The sequence below is a fragment of the Sceloporus undulatus genome, chromosome 2, assembly GCF_019175285.1.
Source record: "Sceloporus undulatus isolate JIND9_A2432 ecotype Alabama chromosome 2, SceUnd_v1.1, whole genome shotgun sequence".
Lineage (NCBI taxonomy): Eukaryota > Metazoa > Chordata > Lepidosauria > Squamata > Phrynosomatidae > Sceloporus > Sceloporus undulatus.
Genome location: NC_056523.1, coordinates 177,556,138 through 177,573,014, shown reverse-complemented (window position 1 = coordinate 177,573,014; position 16,877 = coordinate 177,556,138). Strand labels below are relative to the sequence as shown.

Genomic DNA, 16,877 nt, shown 5'->3' with positions numbered 1-16,877 from the left:
ATAAACTTTCCATATTTGTGGGTGTTTTTAAAAAATTAAATCTAGTTTAAATCCCATTTTTCAGCGGGATTTTGCTAGTGTGATAAACTCCTTAGTTAGACTGTAACTAAGAGGGGAAAGTAGTCTGTTTCTCATTCAATTTTTCTTTTTTAGTTTTGTAATAATCACATCAGTGAGTTTCCAGAGTCTGAAAATGATCTTTTGGCTTAAATGATCATCGGGCCTAATCTTTAAAAGAGATGTGTCCTTTTTTCCTTACACACAGAATGGAATGCCTCTTCTAAGAATCCATTTGCCACTTGCAGTTTCCATAAGTACTTGAATTGACTTAAAATGTTTTTTTTTAAATATTCTGACCAATGTAATTGGGAAGCCTTTTAGTCAATCAAGATATGGATGGCCAGCAATGGAGGACTGAAGGACCAATATTCCAATCTCAGGAAGTGCTACAAGCTCCACCAGCCCTGAAAATAAGGCTCAGGTGTTGCAGCAATGCTGGAAGCTGATCTCTCTCCATTCTTCCTTAGGATTTTGTGCAATCAGGTGAGTCAGATGCAGGACGCTGTGCTTCTCGGCTGGAGTTGGAACATCGTGGCTGCCACCCAAGTGAAATTGTGGACCCCCGTGGCAAGCAGAGTATACTGGTGAACAGGCCCTTGAGTAACAGCACACACCACCAAACCATCACTCAGCTGGCACCCCAGAAAATTGCTCTGCAGCTTCGGCCTGGTATGTCCTTCAAGAGGAAAGGATGTCTACTAGCTTTTTGGAGGGCACAGGGATAAGGATGTCTGTTTCACCAAAGTGATCTAGTTGTAAGCACTGCCCTGTCCTCTTCTTCAGGAGAAAATTCATATACTGCCTATTTTAGAGTAACATCCAGTGTTAGGGCAAATGCAGGGGGACATAACATTCCACTTGTAGGAATTTAGGAATATCTCAAACGGCACTAACATTATCCATATTTATATATTAAATGGACAAGCCCTCTGGGAGTGGCAATGATAAATATTAGTTGATGCGATCGTTACGTCACACAGAGCTGTACAGCAATTATATTGTAGCAATCCTATATTTATTTTTCTTGTTCATTGCATTTTTAAGAAATCTAAAAATCTGCTATTTGCTACTATGTATATACTGGTGGTTTCCTGGTTATTAGATCTTGTTTTGAATTTCCCTCATTTTGTGGGGTGACATTCGTGGTTTCGATATGAAAGTGGGCTGATCTGATTATTATTATTTTCTTTAAAATATTTTCATAGGAAAAGGACAGCATAAAATGTATATAGCCCCCAACATAAACACAAGAAAGATGGTACATAAAGTAGCCTAAAACTAGCTTGATTAAAATTGTCAACTTTTGTTTAAAAGCTTGAGTAAATAACAATGTTTGGGTGAAGTTTAGTCTAAAATTTAGAACTGATTCCATTGTTGGGGGCCACGTAGGCTTTGGGGGGATGGCTTCCATAAGTTAGATACTACTGCCCCATAACCATCTCTTTTGTAACTTAATGCAAAATGTAGGTAGAGAAAGGCAAAAGATCTCAAGTAACAGACAGATTGATATGGGAGTAGGTGTTTGGGTACTTGTGTGAATGTTTCATCATTTACAAGACCACCAAATGGGTAGGTGGATAATATAGTATCTTTGCTGTAGCACTGGGCTTCCTCTTTTTGTGCCACTTATTCCTTCCTTCCTTCCTTCCTTCCTTCCTTCCTTCCTTCCTTCCTTCCTTCCGTATCCACAGGGGAGGAGCAGAGCTTTACAGTCCACTTCAAACGGGCTGAAGGTTATCCTGTTGACCTGTACTATCTTATGGACCTGTCCTACTCCATGAAGGATGATCTGGAGAACATCAAGAGACTTGGGAGTGACTTGCTGGCTGTCCTACGCAATATTACCACCTCTGCAAAGATTGGTATGCAAGCCTATAGTCAAAACTGTTACGGTGGATAGGATAGGGTGGAAGAGGGTATAGTGTTGGCATTGTAAATCAGAGCAACTAAATTGCTTCTAGTAAGCTTATTTAACTTTTTTAAAAAGTTTTTTTCCCTCAAAAGGCAGAGTAGAAAGAACTAATAATTCAGTTCACAAGTCCAAATTGTTCCTCCACCTCTGTTATCCATATTTACTTCGAAGTAATTAAATGTAAGATTACAGCTACTGGATATTTTGGAAATTATTTGTCTTCACTCAAAAGAATGAAAGAATTGACTATTTGCATCCTAATGCATTACTTTCATCTTTATTTTTATCATAATATTGTTTTAATTAAAACTGAAACATTTAATCAAGAAAGCTGGAATATTCCTGAGTGGGAGAGTATCACACTCCCAAACCACTTATAACTTTATCCGCATGAATTTGTGAAATGAAGAAAAGCTGAGGTGTTACTGGATTTTGAAGAAGGAAGGAGATCATGGGCTGATGAAAATCACAGAATCTCTGCATTTTAGGGTTTGGCTCCTTCATTGACAAAACAGTGCTGCCATATGTGAGCACAGCACCTTCCAAGTGGCAGAATCCTTGCCCACACTTAAATGAGAACTGTCAGTCACCATTCAGCTATCAACATGTGCTGCCGCTCACCGACAACGCCAGCGAATTTGAGAGCAGAGTCAGCCAGCAGCGTATCTCGGGTAACCTGGATGATGCTGAAGGAGGTTTTGATGCCATCATGCAGGCTGCCATCTGTAAGGTGAGAAGATGACAACACCATGGATGTATCTGTAAAAACTGATACATGATTGGGAGCTGCACATAGACCTCCATAACAATAATAGCTACAAGCTAATCATGACTAACTTAAATCTCATGGATTTGAGAGGTTCTCTTTTAAGCATGATTAAATGTAGCTCCAACTTTTTTTTTTAAATCAATAAAAAAAAAATTATTTCAGGTATTTGTTTCTGAAGTCTAAATGGTGAATTCTGAAGGCAAATATTGTCAGTAAAACCCAAGTTCTAGAATTGATTAATCGGGCAGATCTGGAAATTTATTTATTTTTGTAATTTATTAGTTTCTGGAGTTTATCACACAAAGGAGATTGGGACTTTATCCCATGAATATCCCAGAAAAAAATGCACAACTACGTGTAATGGCTTCACACGATGTCACACAAAAGCTGCCATTAGAGTAGTCACAAAGAAGCATTAATGCACATCTTTTTACTTTCGGGATTTCCGCGACAATGCATTTCCAGTATCATTTTATTTGTGCAATTGTGTGTGATAATAATTCATGCAATTACTTGCCATTTCCGCTTCATTTGTGGGATGCTTTAAATGCTCTTTAATCTCTCTTTAATGTCGAAATCAGCTCCAGTATGATAAACTCCTATGTTAAAAAGCATTCTAAATCTCATGCAGCATTTTGTGCACAGATAGAGATACCCCTAAATGAATGTGGATGTAGTACTCTAGCCTATGTGAACTGTGAAGGAAGGCTTGTATGAGTAAACTGTGATGTTACTGCCTTTCTTTTCCAGGAGCAGATTGGCTGGCGTGAAGTAACAAAGCTATTGGTCTTCACATCAGATGGTGCCTTCCACATGGCAGGGGATGGGAAGCTGGGTGGAGCCTATATGCCCAATGATGGGCACTGCCACCTAAATGCCAATGGTCTGTACACTAAGAACCACCTCTATGTAAGTCCTTCTTGGCCCTTTTGAAATACAGTAAAGGTAGGGATTACTGTATGGGACAAAGAATAATAGGGACTGATCTCCATGGCAGTGGCAGCCTAGAAGCTCAGGACACACTGGCTGATTATGATTTTCCACAATATTGACTATAGCTTCCATTATCCCCCAGTTAGTATTGCCAGTCCTCCAAACTCTGGCATCAGACACATTCAGACAGTATATGAATTCTTCCATAACGACTGATTGGAGTTGCGAGATAAGAAAAAGATGGTTTTCCTCCATGGGCACCTGAACTGAATAAAAAACACTTCTTTGTTGGGCTATATGAACTACTTATGCCACCATTGGCTATGATGGAAATATTTCCATGCCAGCTGTGTAACTTGGGTGACTTGGGAAAGGGCTCTTAGTGTGCAGATGTAGAGCTAACACTAACCGGATGGTGGTCCAGTGAGGGTCTCCCTTTACATGTTGGAAGTCTGTATGTCTGCATCAGTAGGCACAATAAGCCCTTTCCCATGATGTCTAAACACTGAGAAATTAGTTCCACTTTAAGCAACAGAAAAGGAATGGCTGTGGCTCACAACCCCGCTCCCATGTTTTTTTTTAGCATAGTGGCAGGATGAATCTTGGATAAATCTGTCAAATGTTTTTGTGTTAACTTCCCTAAAATATTGCAGTGTGAACTCCTTCTGTTCAGGATGCTCCATGCTATTCTTTCTCTTGTTCTGCCATTTTAAAACAGCATAGCCACTGAGCATGCTCAGTCTTCATTGGTACATTAGGCAGGAGGAGATGTTGTCCTCCCTTAGGGTTTTTTAAAGTTTTGTGTGTGTACTTCTTCAAGGTTTAGGGATTCCCCCAGATTACTTAAGGATCTTCACAGAATGCTATATTAGTATATAGCAAGGATGGAGAATCTTTGGCTCAACTTCCAAAAGAGAGCTTGACTGATGGCAAGGAGCTAGTCTACACATAAGCATGTTATGAGAATAGGTGTGGATTTTTGCCGCTTTACATTCACATTCAGTTGTGCCCTCCTGAGCCCATCCTACCTATTTGCATCTATGTGTATTCTGTCAGCCACACAGAGTGCCATTGTGAATTCAAGTGGTGGACAGGAAGAAAGTGTCTATGAATTATTTGTTCCCACAAATAACTGGCCACTGCACTTTTTTTTAGCTGTCAGTCAAAGGATGCGGACATATCTACTTCCACTTGCATTGTCACTATTATCACTGGTGTCATTGTGTGTGGTCTCTGGCTAGCAAAAAGCTTTGGAGTGCTGCATGCTCTTGTTGCAAACCACAATCGCAGTTTGCAATAAGTTTTTCATCAAATATGTAGAGTTCATTTTTTCTCGCAGAACAATAAGACATTCACAGCCTTCATTGGTGTTTAGATAAACAACATATGAACTATCCCTCCTCCTTCCTTCCTGATAGGTTAGCACTGTACTGTTCCCCAGTCATCTACTGTTTGGATCCATTTGGTTATTGTATGCTGCAAAGCTTCCTGAAAACAATACTTATTTATGTTGTTGAACTCCCAGTATGTGCTTTCTTCAGCCTTCAGCCTTTCTGTTGCATGTTGCTGGATCTCAAAAATCCCCCAACAGGTTTGAAGTTTGCAGGTATATATTTGCATATAGGCCTTCTCTACAAGACTGTCAAACCATGCACGTTATCACACACTTCACACACATACCCATTCAATGCCATAATCATTGTTAAGATAAGCTTTCCATAGTTTGAAGTTTCTTGTTAGAATCACATAGCTAAAGACTTTTAACTTTTTAAATGCCCATCAACTTTGGTAGTGGGGTAAAGAAAGTATTGAAATGTGGACATTGAAAACCAGTTTCAAACAGCCTGTTTCAGCCTGAAAAAATAAAAATAAAAAATACCAAAGAGAATAGGCAAACTCTATATGCAACTAGCTAACAAAAAACCAAAGAAATCTGTTAGCAGTAATACCCATCCACCCACCCTCTGCCAAAATGTGCTGCCATGTGAAGGCATGCAAATTGGACAGCCACACATCCAGTAAAGCATACCCTTATGGATACTCTGGTTAAAGCTGCAAATCCGTTTTCTGTGGAGTTTGAGGAGTTCTTCACCTTCCTCCTGAAAAGAGTTTTCACACTCGTAACTCATGCAAATAGAATGTGAATGAATTTCATAATATAAACTGGCCCAAGGATCACTGGTGTTTTAAACTATGCCACCTGAAGTTTTCCCAGCTGTGGCACATAGGATGCTTGTGTCTTAGTACAAATGTAACACTGCTCTACTGCTTTACTATGGTTCCTCCTCCCACTCCACATCTTTTGTGTTCTTACTTCTTCTCCCTCTCCTCAGTCATCCTCCCTCCATTTCATTTCTGGAACTAAATATGGGTACATGAGGCAGGATCACCATAGTGGTTTTAACAGGACAGACCTAATGGTGGCCATCATTAGCTTCATAACTGAAAGACAGAAAAGGAGAGAACAGTAGTGGGGAAGGAACACAAAGGAGTGGGAGAAGGGTATAAGGCTTCTGATGAGAATCAGGCAGCGCTGCATCTTTCTCTGAGCCAATGATGATTTTGGAACTAGCACAGATCATGTGATCTTTACAACAAAGGTCTGCCTTTGGTGAAGAAATGTCTTATTTAAAAAAGTGACACCTAAAGACATCAAGTATCAAGACTCTTCTTGAAGATGTTTCTGGCTCCATTTCTTTGCAGGACTACCCCTCAGTTGGGCACTTGGCTGAGGTGCTTTCTGAAGCCAACATCCAACCCATATTTGCTGTGACTGGCTCCAGGGTTCCAATGTATGAGGTGAGTGCCGAGCTGGAAGGAAGAAGAATGGAAGAATATCTGAGGATGTGGGCAGATCACTGTGTCTCTCTCTTCCTTTCCTTTCCTCTCTAGGAGCTGAGCAAGTTAATTCCCAAGTCAGTGGTTGGGGAACTAAAGGAGGATTCTAGCAACGTGGTGCAGCTCATTGCGGATGCCTACAATGTGAGGAAGAGCAGAGATAGCAAGTTGGGCAAAACCCTTGGGAGGTGGGAAAAGCCATGGCAGACCTACTGAGCACATCCATGTAAAGTACCCCAGCATGACACTCTCCCAAGACTGAAAAAGACTAGTTTACTGAAAGCAATTCATTAAACAAATATCTGAGTTGAGATTTTCTGAACCACAGAATTCCCTACCTTGTAGCACATGCTTTTGTTACCCAATGAAGGGGGGTAGTGGACTGAGGATTCCCCACCAACTATCAGTGTTACTTTAAATTTTGGGGAAATTAGCTTTTCAAGAGGCTGGGTAGCCTTTATGACTGTTGCACCTGTTTATACCAGTAATAACTGAGGAGAACCCCAACTATGGGTAAATTAAGAGGGTTTTATTTAGAGAATATGCAGAATGCACTCAGATACACAATAGCAATACACATACACAATAACAATTAATACTGTTTATTTAGTTTATTAACACAGCATTCAGAGCTAACTGAAATGGAAAAATGGAAAAGGGATAGCGGAATCTGAGGGTTCAAATAGGGGTGATAATTACCGGTCCAGTGAGTAGACCATGGAAAGCTGAAGTGGCTCAGATTGGGAGCTCTGAGGGTGGCACAATTTCATACACAGAGGGAAACCTGGCACAACTGTATGCATACTGTGAGTGCACATAAACTAGGTTTCTGAGACCCATACTTATACCTAAAATCTAGCCACAAGTGGTGGGCTGTCTTGTCAGGTAACAAAGGCTAGGTGTCCTTTCCCAGGAATCAACAATGGTTGATGGTTTTCATTTTAGTGTGACAAAAACAGCAATTAGATCAGGATAGCCCCAGAATGGGTGGACAGAGAGATTTGGATGGGAACACAACAGGGGAGTTTATCACACTAGTGAAATCCTGCTGAAAAACGGGATTTAAATTAGAAAAAAAAATGCAAATGCAGGAAGTTTATCAGGCGACGTCACTGTTAAAGTGAAATGGAACTTCCCGCCGTTTTTCTCTCTTTTGCCTTTGCTTTAACTTCATGTTATTTCACTTTTGCAGGAAATTGGTGTGATATTTATGGTTTGGAAAAAAATTAAATCTAGTTTAAATCTCGTTTTTAGTGGGATTTTGCTAGTGTGATAAACTCCAGGGGTAGGCAGAGAGGTTGGCTTACTGCTTTGGCGCAAGGAGATCATTTGTTTCAAGTTGCAAGAAGAAATGCAGATGACTTGGGGGGAGGAAAGGAGCACTTAGCACATCAATTTAGATTTGATTGTCTTATTACCTAAATGTGTATATGCCTCAGGTCATGCTCCTTTTCTCCTGGGAACCTTGACCTAGTGTTCCTGAAAGGTCATTGATTTCAAGAACGTACTGTCTCCAGATAGGAGATATGAAATATGGGGACCCCAAAATACATCACAGGGTGTGCAGGGTGTGCTAACACTCTGAAAGGTGATATCATACTATCAAGAGGGATAGGCTTGAGGAGATTCTGTGTTCCTTGTGCTCCTGCAGTGCTGCAGTCTCCAAAAGGCATAAAAGGAACTCCTTGTAAGTCAAGCAAGATCCTAACTATAGTTAATCAATCAAAGCCTTTATTACAGACCTCCAGGCAATTAAAAAAATTAAAACCAAAGCAAAACAACCACAACCAGTTTTATCACAGCAATGACATATTACCTAACTATAGTTCTCTCTACAGAGTCTCTCATCCACTGTGAATCTGGAGCACATTTCAGACCTCCCCCCCGGTATCTCAATTGCTTATGACTCGCATTGCAGTGACTCAGAAACATATGGGCGCACAGAGGGCGGGGAATGCTTTGGCGTGCACATCAACCAGTTGGTGAGTGATTAGCTCCATGCCTCCCATTGGTTGCAAGGCAGACATGCAACCCTTGGAACAAGCCTGGATTCATTGGTGTGACTTGTGGTGGTAGAAAACTATTTTGGGGTGTGTGGGGGCAGATGCCCATCACTTGTCCTTCTCAGGCAAGGTGGCATTGTTAGTCATGTCCAGACCCATTGATGTCCTCAGGTGCCAACTGAAGTGCCATGTTCAGATTTTCCACCTCATGTTTCATGTATGCATTTCTTCCCTTTTAGCTGCATAGGAAATAGGGAAGAAGAGCCAAGCCAAGCAGGGGAGTGGGAAGATCCCTGCTCTCAGAAACAGAGATCCCTGCCCTTCAGGGTACCCGAAGGAAAAGTTGGGTTCAGAGGGGATGGAGACCATGATGGGTGAAGCAGGGCTTTCCTGCAGCCCCCCAGGGACTAATAGGGAACCTTTCCTGATGCAAAGTTGTACAGAGTGCTTGGGTCACTTTCATCTCATTTGCTTGCCTACTGTAGGTGCAATTCACAGTGAGGATAAAGGCCACCACCTGCCTACCTGGGTCTCAGAAGGTAGTGCTACGGGTGCTGGGAGTAGGTGAGGAGCTGCAGGTAGACCTGACAACAGCATGCGAGTGCCAATGCAGAGACACACAACCCTACGCAGATCACTGTTCTGGTGGTCACGGCAATATTACCTGTGGTGTCTGCCGGTATTTATTTCTCACAATCCTGTTTGAAAAAGACTTCCTCTCTCTCTCTCTCTCTCTCTGTGTATAGGTGGGGTGGTGGTGGAATAAACTTCCAAGCAACTAACAGCATAATTGTAATAAAAATAGTACAATAAGAACATATAAGAAATTACAACTAAAATGTTAAAGCCCATTTTGAACAGCATTTGTTAACCATTCCTGCTGGATGAAGCCAGCTTTACACAAAATGGGAAGAGGAAACAGGTAGGCCAACTTCTTTGGGCCTATTCCAAAGGGCAGCTGTGGATGATAACTTCCAGGCTAATTAGGGATGATTGAAGTTGTAATAAAATGCTTCTAGGGGGAATCCATGTGAGGAAGGTTGCAACAGAGCATTCCCTCCTTGTGCTGGGCTGAACACTGATTGTTTTTCAGTTATGCAATCCTGAATTTTAGTATTTCAGCTTTCAAATTCCTTTCTTCAAATGGAGAAACCTCTGTTCAGTCCTGTTCTTCACCTCTCTCACTTTAGTTATCTTCTTTTCCTTTCTGAAGAGGCCCAAATATTTTCTTCAGAAGGAAGGTATTTCAAACTCCTTGATATGCTACCTGCTGTTCAGGATGAAAGAAGACTAGGTTTCTTTGCTGAAGAAAAGATTGCTCTAAAACAGTGATGATGAACCTTGTGGCCCTCTAAATGTGACTGGGCAGCAATCCCATTATTCTTTCTCATTGGTGAGGCTGGCACAAAGACAGAGGGACTGGAGGAGATGATAGAGCAATTTGCCTGATATATCCTGTTGAGAAAGTGGGGAACTGGCTATCATGAGACTTTAAGCAGCTCCCTTTGACTACCTCCATCATCCCTGAGCATCTTTTCTGTTGTTCCAGCTGCCAGGAGGGCCATGTTGGTCGGCTCTGCGAGTGCAACCAAAAGGATCTGGTTCATCCAGAGGCCATGTGCCGAGAGGTGAATGACACAGGCCCTGTGTGTAATGGCAAGGGCCAATGCATGTGTGGAAAGTGCCAGTGCAATGCTGCAGCAAGTGGCCCCTTTTGCAAGTGTGACAACACTGCCTGTGAACGGCACAATGGACAGCTCTGTGGAGGTGAAAATAATGTAGTATAATATGATAAGGTTGTCTCTCTTTGTAATCTTGCAAATGCTGGCTTGTATAATCATTAGCTGCACCAGTGGGACACAAACAAGGAGGACACTAACACTGCAAACTTATAAATGTCTACTCAGAAGTAAGCCCCACTGAGTTCAATTAGACTTGTTACAAGCTAAGTATGTATATAACAGGTATGCAGTTCTCTGGGGCTATATTGGACCCCTCACAATGTTTTGCGGGCAGCATCCCTACATAAGCCCTGCTCCTGAAGTTGCTGCTGCCACCAAAATTCAGCAGAAGTGCAGGACATAGGAAAGGGCCATCCTGAGTCATGCCCTATGACAGCAAGGACCACAGTGTTTGTTACCGTTTTCCAACTCTTCTGGTAACAAGTAACACAACACAAAAGCAATGGGTAGGAGATAAGCAGCAGAGGAGATACTGATGCTTGGGAGAGAAGTGGTACTATTAGAAGAAATAGCAGAATATAGTTTAAGTACATTTCTCGGTGGCTGATGCTCCTTTTGGTTGCAGCACCAGGGCTTTTGTGCAAAAGAAATCATGAGTCAATGGATGGGAACAATCCTGCATATGCTCATGGAGGGCTAAAGGCACCCTGTGGGGCATGTGCTCCCCAGCTTGTTGTACAAGTTTTACTACTATAAAATTATCCTCATGGGTGTTTCCATTTGTTTTAATGGGTTGGAAAGCAAATAGCTAATTCCCAGTGTACAGTGTGTACTATGAAAGAAAAACATGGAATGGGGGCATGGAGCACATAATTCCACTTTTTGAGACTCAACTTTTCTTTAAGAGAAGTAAATTTCTATTCCTTAGGGTTGTGAGCATGTATTTGAAAGCAGCCTCCCTTAGCTGGGGCTTCTTCAAACATCTTGAACCCTGTAGCCCACCTTTCCTGGTTCGTGACCAAAACGTGGGGATGATGGGAAGTATAGGCATCAGAATGGGAAGGCAGGATGCCGTCTAAAATATCAGCATCCCAAGATATGGCTGAATAAAATCTATAGCTATGTATGGGTAGAATCACTCTTGGAAGGAAACATACCTGGGGGTAGCTGTGTTGGCCACAAATTGTGCATTTTGGTTGATCCAATAAAGGTATACCAAGAAAGGTATCACAGGTGGATTTTTGATGTTCTTGGAAGGAAATTTGTGATGCTGACTGATATTTCCCCCTGCTGGTAGGCAATGGGCGATGCAGATGTGGCAATTGTGAGTGCCATCAAAACTACACTGGCAGCGCCTGTGAATGTAGCCTGGATACCAGTGGTTGTATATGGGATGGCACTGTATGCAGTGGCCATGGGCGCTGTTTCTGCAACAAATGTCAGTGTGATGATGGCTGGTTCGATAGCCACTGCAGCCACTGTGCAAACTGCCAGACACCCTGCGAGGAGCACAGGTGAGACTGGGGCATGGACTTAGGGGAATAGGTGAAGCTGGACAGGGAAGGGGGAGTTGCTAGGCTCAGTAGGTGCATGCCTCATCTACTGGATAATGGAGAGAGATGGTTAAGGAACTCCAATTTCTCAGATACTGCTGTAACTTTGGCCAGATGGTATGCAGTACAGAGCATAAATGGCAAATCCCAATGTTGTCTTCTGCTACGTTTTCCTACAATTTTGGAAAATGTCATAGTTAGCTACCTTTTTTAAGGGTCATGCAGTTAACTAAAACTGTCATTTAGGTGATAAAGTTGTAGGCCAAGATTCTCAACGCTGGCATAGGACAAGGCAGCATGACAGCAGAGACTACAGGCACTGTGACAACAGCAGGGGACTAAAGTGAAAGCTGGGCTCATCAGGAAATTGTTGTTAATTTCTTACCCGCCTCTCCCATTGATCAAAGTGGGGAACAACAACAATTAACAGTGAAGAAACATTAGTTAAAAAGACATCAGTTAAAACACACATCAGTTTAAAAGGAAAATAAGATGTACACATATTTTCAACAATCCACAATTTAAAAAAACATCTGGATAAGCCTGCCGGAAAAGCCTGGCCTTTAATGTTCTTTTACCTTTAGACTGTGTAGTCATCTGTCAAATCTCTTCTGGCAGGTCATTCCACAGTCTAGGGGCAGCTGAAGAAAAAGCCCTCTGGCTGATAGTTGCTGACCTAGAGATAAAGGTCCTGAGTTGCATGGGAATTGTTGGCTATTTATCTCTTCACAGAGATTGCTTTTGCTTGCATTCCCTACCACCACCACCCTTATTAACCTTGCTTGAAAAAGTACCTTATGCCAGCATAAGTCACCAACTGGATTCCAGCCATAGGCACCACCATGTGCCTTTGATCTCCTTTTGTGCAGATTCAATTAAATCTGGCACATATTACCTCAAACTGCTTGCAGTGTTGTAATTGGCAGTTAAGTAGCAGGAAAAGTGCAAACAGGTCTTGGCGCTTGCTGTAGAGGCCCTGAAACATAGTGGAGAGCAGAAGTAAGTCTCCTTTTAGTAGAGAGGGAATGACCCTCCTGAAGGTTGTGGATTGAAGCTTCACAATCCCTCATCATTAACTGTTATTCTGGACAGGGCAGAGGGGAATTGCAGTTTTAACAAACATCTTGGGGGCCAGAATCTTACACTAGAAAGCATATGCTTTGAACTCCATATACCAGTCCTGTAGTACAAGTAACTTCCTGAAACTTCATACACTGTATACTTTCATGCTCTAGGAACAGCTCCCAAAACGGAGAGCACTCTCTACCCCACACTTTGAATGAATGGCCTAGCTCTGGCCTCAGGTATCTCTGTTTCATGGAACCAAACACTTCCTGGGGTAGAGGGTGGGGCTCTGTGCATCAGGGGAAGTGGAGAGAGGAAAAGGACAAGGTTAATGTTCTCTGAGGGTTGCTCTTTATTTTGGCAGGGCCTGTGCAGAGTGTAAGGCCTTTGGAAGTGGGCTGCTGAGTGGGAACTGCAGCATTGCCTGCAACCAGACAATTAGAGTCTTGGCAGCCCCCACCATGAATGAGCGATGGTGCCAGGCAAAGGCAGAAGACGGCAGCCTCCTCACCTACTTCATTGAGAGAGATGAGACAGGCAAGGTCACCCTCCTGGTGAACAGCAAAAAGGGTGAGTAGTAGAGAGGGAACACAGGATGAGTAGGAATTACATGACTGTGAACAATTTGCTAGAGGTAGGGGCAACAACTGGAGAGGGCTTGTTGGTATCCCAAAGGCATCAGATGTTGGGCATTATGTGGAAGAGGATGCTGAAACCGACAGGACTTTGGTTTGATCCAGCATAGCTGCTCTTATGTTCTAGTAAATGCAGAGGCAGCTGGGGGAGGGCGGGGAAAAAGTTCAGCTCATTTGCCACATGCAGATCTCCTTTTGGAAACAAAGCCCTTTCTCAGTGCCTAAAACAGACCAAAGAAAACTTAAAACATGAAATGAAATGTTTATTTGGAGCAGTTTTTTTCAACCTGGGTTCCATGGAACCCTTGGGTTGTTTGAGAGGCCACTGGAGGATCTTCCAGAAACTGTGACTGAAAAAAAAAAACATTTGTTTTGGAGCTGTAGATATAATTTTTATGCAGAGTTTTCATAACACCTGGAAATTATTTCAAGGATTCCTCCATGGTAAAAAGCTTGAGAGGCTGACAGGCCTTGTGCAGTTCTAGGACTGGCAAGGGATATGCAACTCCCACATACCTCTGGAAATTGTCTGCTCCTGAAGCAGAGCAAGCAGGTTATGTCTCAGAGTCAAGTAGTAAGATAAGCTGTGCTTGAATATGGCCTGATAAACACCGCCCTCATTCTGTATGGAAAAGCAGCCTTCCACATGCCTTGTGATTAGTTCAATGGCCAGCTGACCATCACTGAACTGGCAGAAGGTTCCATTTGATGCTCTGTTCCATGGGTGAGGTGATACTTGGGCCCAAGGGCTGATAAACTTACTCAAGACAGACCTCATGAGTGGCATATGCTCTCTCCAATATGATATCCAAGTCCTCTTGCACTGGTGCCTGTCCATGTGTCCACATCTTTCAAAGGTAGGCCAAGCCATGCTGCAATTAAGATATATAAAAGCTCAATTACAGCAAAGGGTGGTTATTTTTTGGGGGGGGGGGGGTCTTGTAGTGCTTCACTCCTTCATTGTACCTAATGTTAAGACTAAACCTAAATCCGTGGTATAAGGAGGTGCTGCATGCACTAAAATGTAGGACAATTGTAGGATAAAATTTAGCCCAAAATGTAGGACATTTAATAAAAATGGAGGACCTTAAATGTCCTACATTTTATCCTACAATTGTCCTATATTTTGGTCTAAATTTTGTCCTACATTTTGTCCCAGTTTATAGTAGAGAATTATGGCAACCTTATCTGCAGAGCCTGTAGGAGAGTGGCTTAATAGCCCAAGAGCTCCTTCAACTGCTTTCTCTCTACCTTATCAGAGACTACTAAGCAGACATTTGAACTGGTGCTGGGCCTGGCAGTGGGATTTGTGTTACTGGGACTAATCCTCATCGTGGGATACCGCATCATTGTGGAGATCCATGACCGCAGAGAGTTCAACCGCTTTGAAAAGGAGCGTAAAAGTGCCCAATGGAACGAGGTCAGTGCTCCCAGCTTCTTCACTGAAGGCCAGTTTGCCTCTTCTTGGCCAAGCAAGCAAGATTATCATTCTCAATGGTGTTACTAAGGGGATGCGAGGGGTGCAGACCACACGGAGTGAGCAAGAACAAGAGAAGCACTTGGTTGCAACTACTTCCCACTGCAGCCCTTACAGCTTGGCAACCCACCCAAAAACACACCTTTTCTCAGTTGCAGCCTTCCTCCCAAAATCTGGCAATTTCCTGGTTAGTGGCGAACGGGGGGCGGGGGAGCAGAAGTTATTTCCCTATAGCTAGAGGTACAATAAGAGAAGTACACATGGGCATCTAGGGTCCTCAGCCACTCCCTGAAGATGCTGTCTTTGCTATGTCCAGCTGTAGGAAAGCAACTAGATTCTTGTCTGCTGTTCTCCACTGACCAGGGCATGACCAGGTTTGTGAGGTTGCAGCTCAGAAAAGGTGGGCTTGCAAGGGAGATTTTGGTTGTTGCACAGCCAGTAGTGAATTCCTATCTTTACAATGACCAAAATAGTGAGTTGGGATTGCATTGCAATTTAGCCCCTGTAAGATTCTGTTTGAGTCAAGACACAGATGAAATTCCATTGGTTCAGTGGGTTTACTGTACTTGGAAATAACAACAACACTTTGGCCAATGCATGAGCAACTCCCACCACTACCCACTTTTTCCAACTTCCTTTTATAGGTGAACAACCCATTGTTCCGGAGTGCAATCACCACAATCATCAATCCCAGGTACAACAAATAGAAGTGTAATAGAACTGAAACAGTCTCACCCCTTCCAGAAAACCACTCCATTGGCCTTTGCTTCTTCCCAGCTGTCATCCAAGAGTCACTTCAGCAGCCTGAAGAATCTTGTAATTTAAGAACTTATCTTATTTCCCCCCTCCTTCCTTTCCTTCCCATCACCTTTTGTGTCAAGTCTTTTTGATACTAAGCCTGAGGGCAGAGGCTGTCTTTTTTTTGTTGAGGGTGATGTATAAGCTGCTCTGTGTCTTTCTAGCTGTGCAATGGGATATAAAGATTAGCTAAACAATGCACTGAAAACACAACAACTGAGATAGAAGGTAGCTGCTGGATACCCTGCTGGTACAGAGAGATGGTATGTGTTTACCCCCAATTTGCCTATGATGCTGTGTGGTCTTAGGCAAGTTCTCATCCTTTACTTTGGCTGACCCAGTAACATAACCCCTATTTACATTAAAATTAATTACAATTAAAATTATACTCATCCCTCTGTATTTGCAGATTTGATATTTGAGGATTTGATTAATGTGTTCTCTCTAGGAATATCTAGGTCCTCCAGTGCAACTCTGTAGTCAACTTTAACTAAAAGTTGCACTAAAAGACCTAGAGATTCCTAGAAATAAGAATACTCTGCTAAGCATTTGTAGCTCTTCCAGTGCAGTTCTAAAGTCAGTGTCTGTCGGATGTTGACCACAGAGTTGCACTGGAGGACCTAGAGATTCCTAGAGAGGTGACCTCTCAGGTAAAAACATGGTATTTTTCTTATTTGCGATTTTTCCATATTCATGGGGGTCTTCTGCCCCTAAGCCTAGCAGATATGGAGGGACAAGTGTAAATTAAAAATAAAGCATATGGAGGGACAAGTGTAAATTAAAAATAAAGCATACTTTAATAGCTAATGGAAATCTCACAATAAAGTGTAAAGTCGAAGGTTTTCATGGCCAGCATCCATAGTTTTTTGGGCTATGTGACTGTGTTCTGGAAGAGTTTATTCCTGTTGTTTCGCCAGCACCTGCTGCTGGCATCTTCAGAGAATGCTGGTATGGAAGTGAGTGGGATGACCTTTGTTTGAGGGGAAATGATTTACACGTTAATCTGTGAGTTTGTCTGTTGTTGACTGGCAAGGCCTCAGGGTGGGAGGATATGCAAGGAGGATTTGTGTCTATTTAATTAGTGGTCCATTGTCTGCTGGAAAAACCCTTGACCCTCAGTGGTGTCATTTGCACTTGCTGGGTCTTGATTTT

The 16,877-nt window shown here is 42.5% G+C and overlaps 1 protein-coding gene across 1 annotated transcript in view; it reads left to right on the top strand.

The window, feature by feature from the left end:
* ITGB7 (integrin subunit beta 7) overlaps nucleotides 1–16,168 on the top strand; it is a 33,631-nt gene extending 17,463 nt beyond the window's left edge. The window contains exons 4-16 of the mRNA XM_042454699.1: nucleotides 528–729; nucleotides 1,752–1,922; nucleotides 2,461–2,702; nucleotides 3,492–3,650; nucleotides 6,378–6,473; nucleotides 6,567–6,656; nucleotides 8,351–8,494; nucleotides 9,001–9,194; nucleotides 10,065–10,282; nucleotides 11,495–11,711; nucleotides 13,180–13,385; nucleotides 14,710–14,870; nucleotides 15,572–16,168. Of these exons, the coding sequence (XP_042310633.1) occupies nucleotides 528–729; nucleotides 1,752–1,922; nucleotides 2,461–2,702; nucleotides 3,492–3,650; nucleotides 6,378–6,473; nucleotides 6,567–6,656; nucleotides 8,351–8,494; nucleotides 9,001–9,194; nucleotides 10,065–10,282; nucleotides 11,495–11,711; nucleotides 13,180–13,385; nucleotides 14,710–14,870; nucleotides 15,572–15,634 (2,163 nt within the window). The 3' untranslated portion in view covers nucleotides 15,635–16,168. The remainder of the gene's footprint in view (nucleotides 1–527; nucleotides 730–1,751; nucleotides 1,923–2,460; nucleotides 2,703–3,491; nucleotides 3,651–6,377; nucleotides 6,474–6,566; nucleotides 6,657–8,350; nucleotides 8,495–9,000; nucleotides 9,195–10,064; nucleotides 10,283–11,494; nucleotides 11,712–13,179; nucleotides 13,386–14,709; nucleotides 14,871–15,571) is intronic.
* Nucleotides 16,169–16,877: the final 709 nt, after the last annotated feature.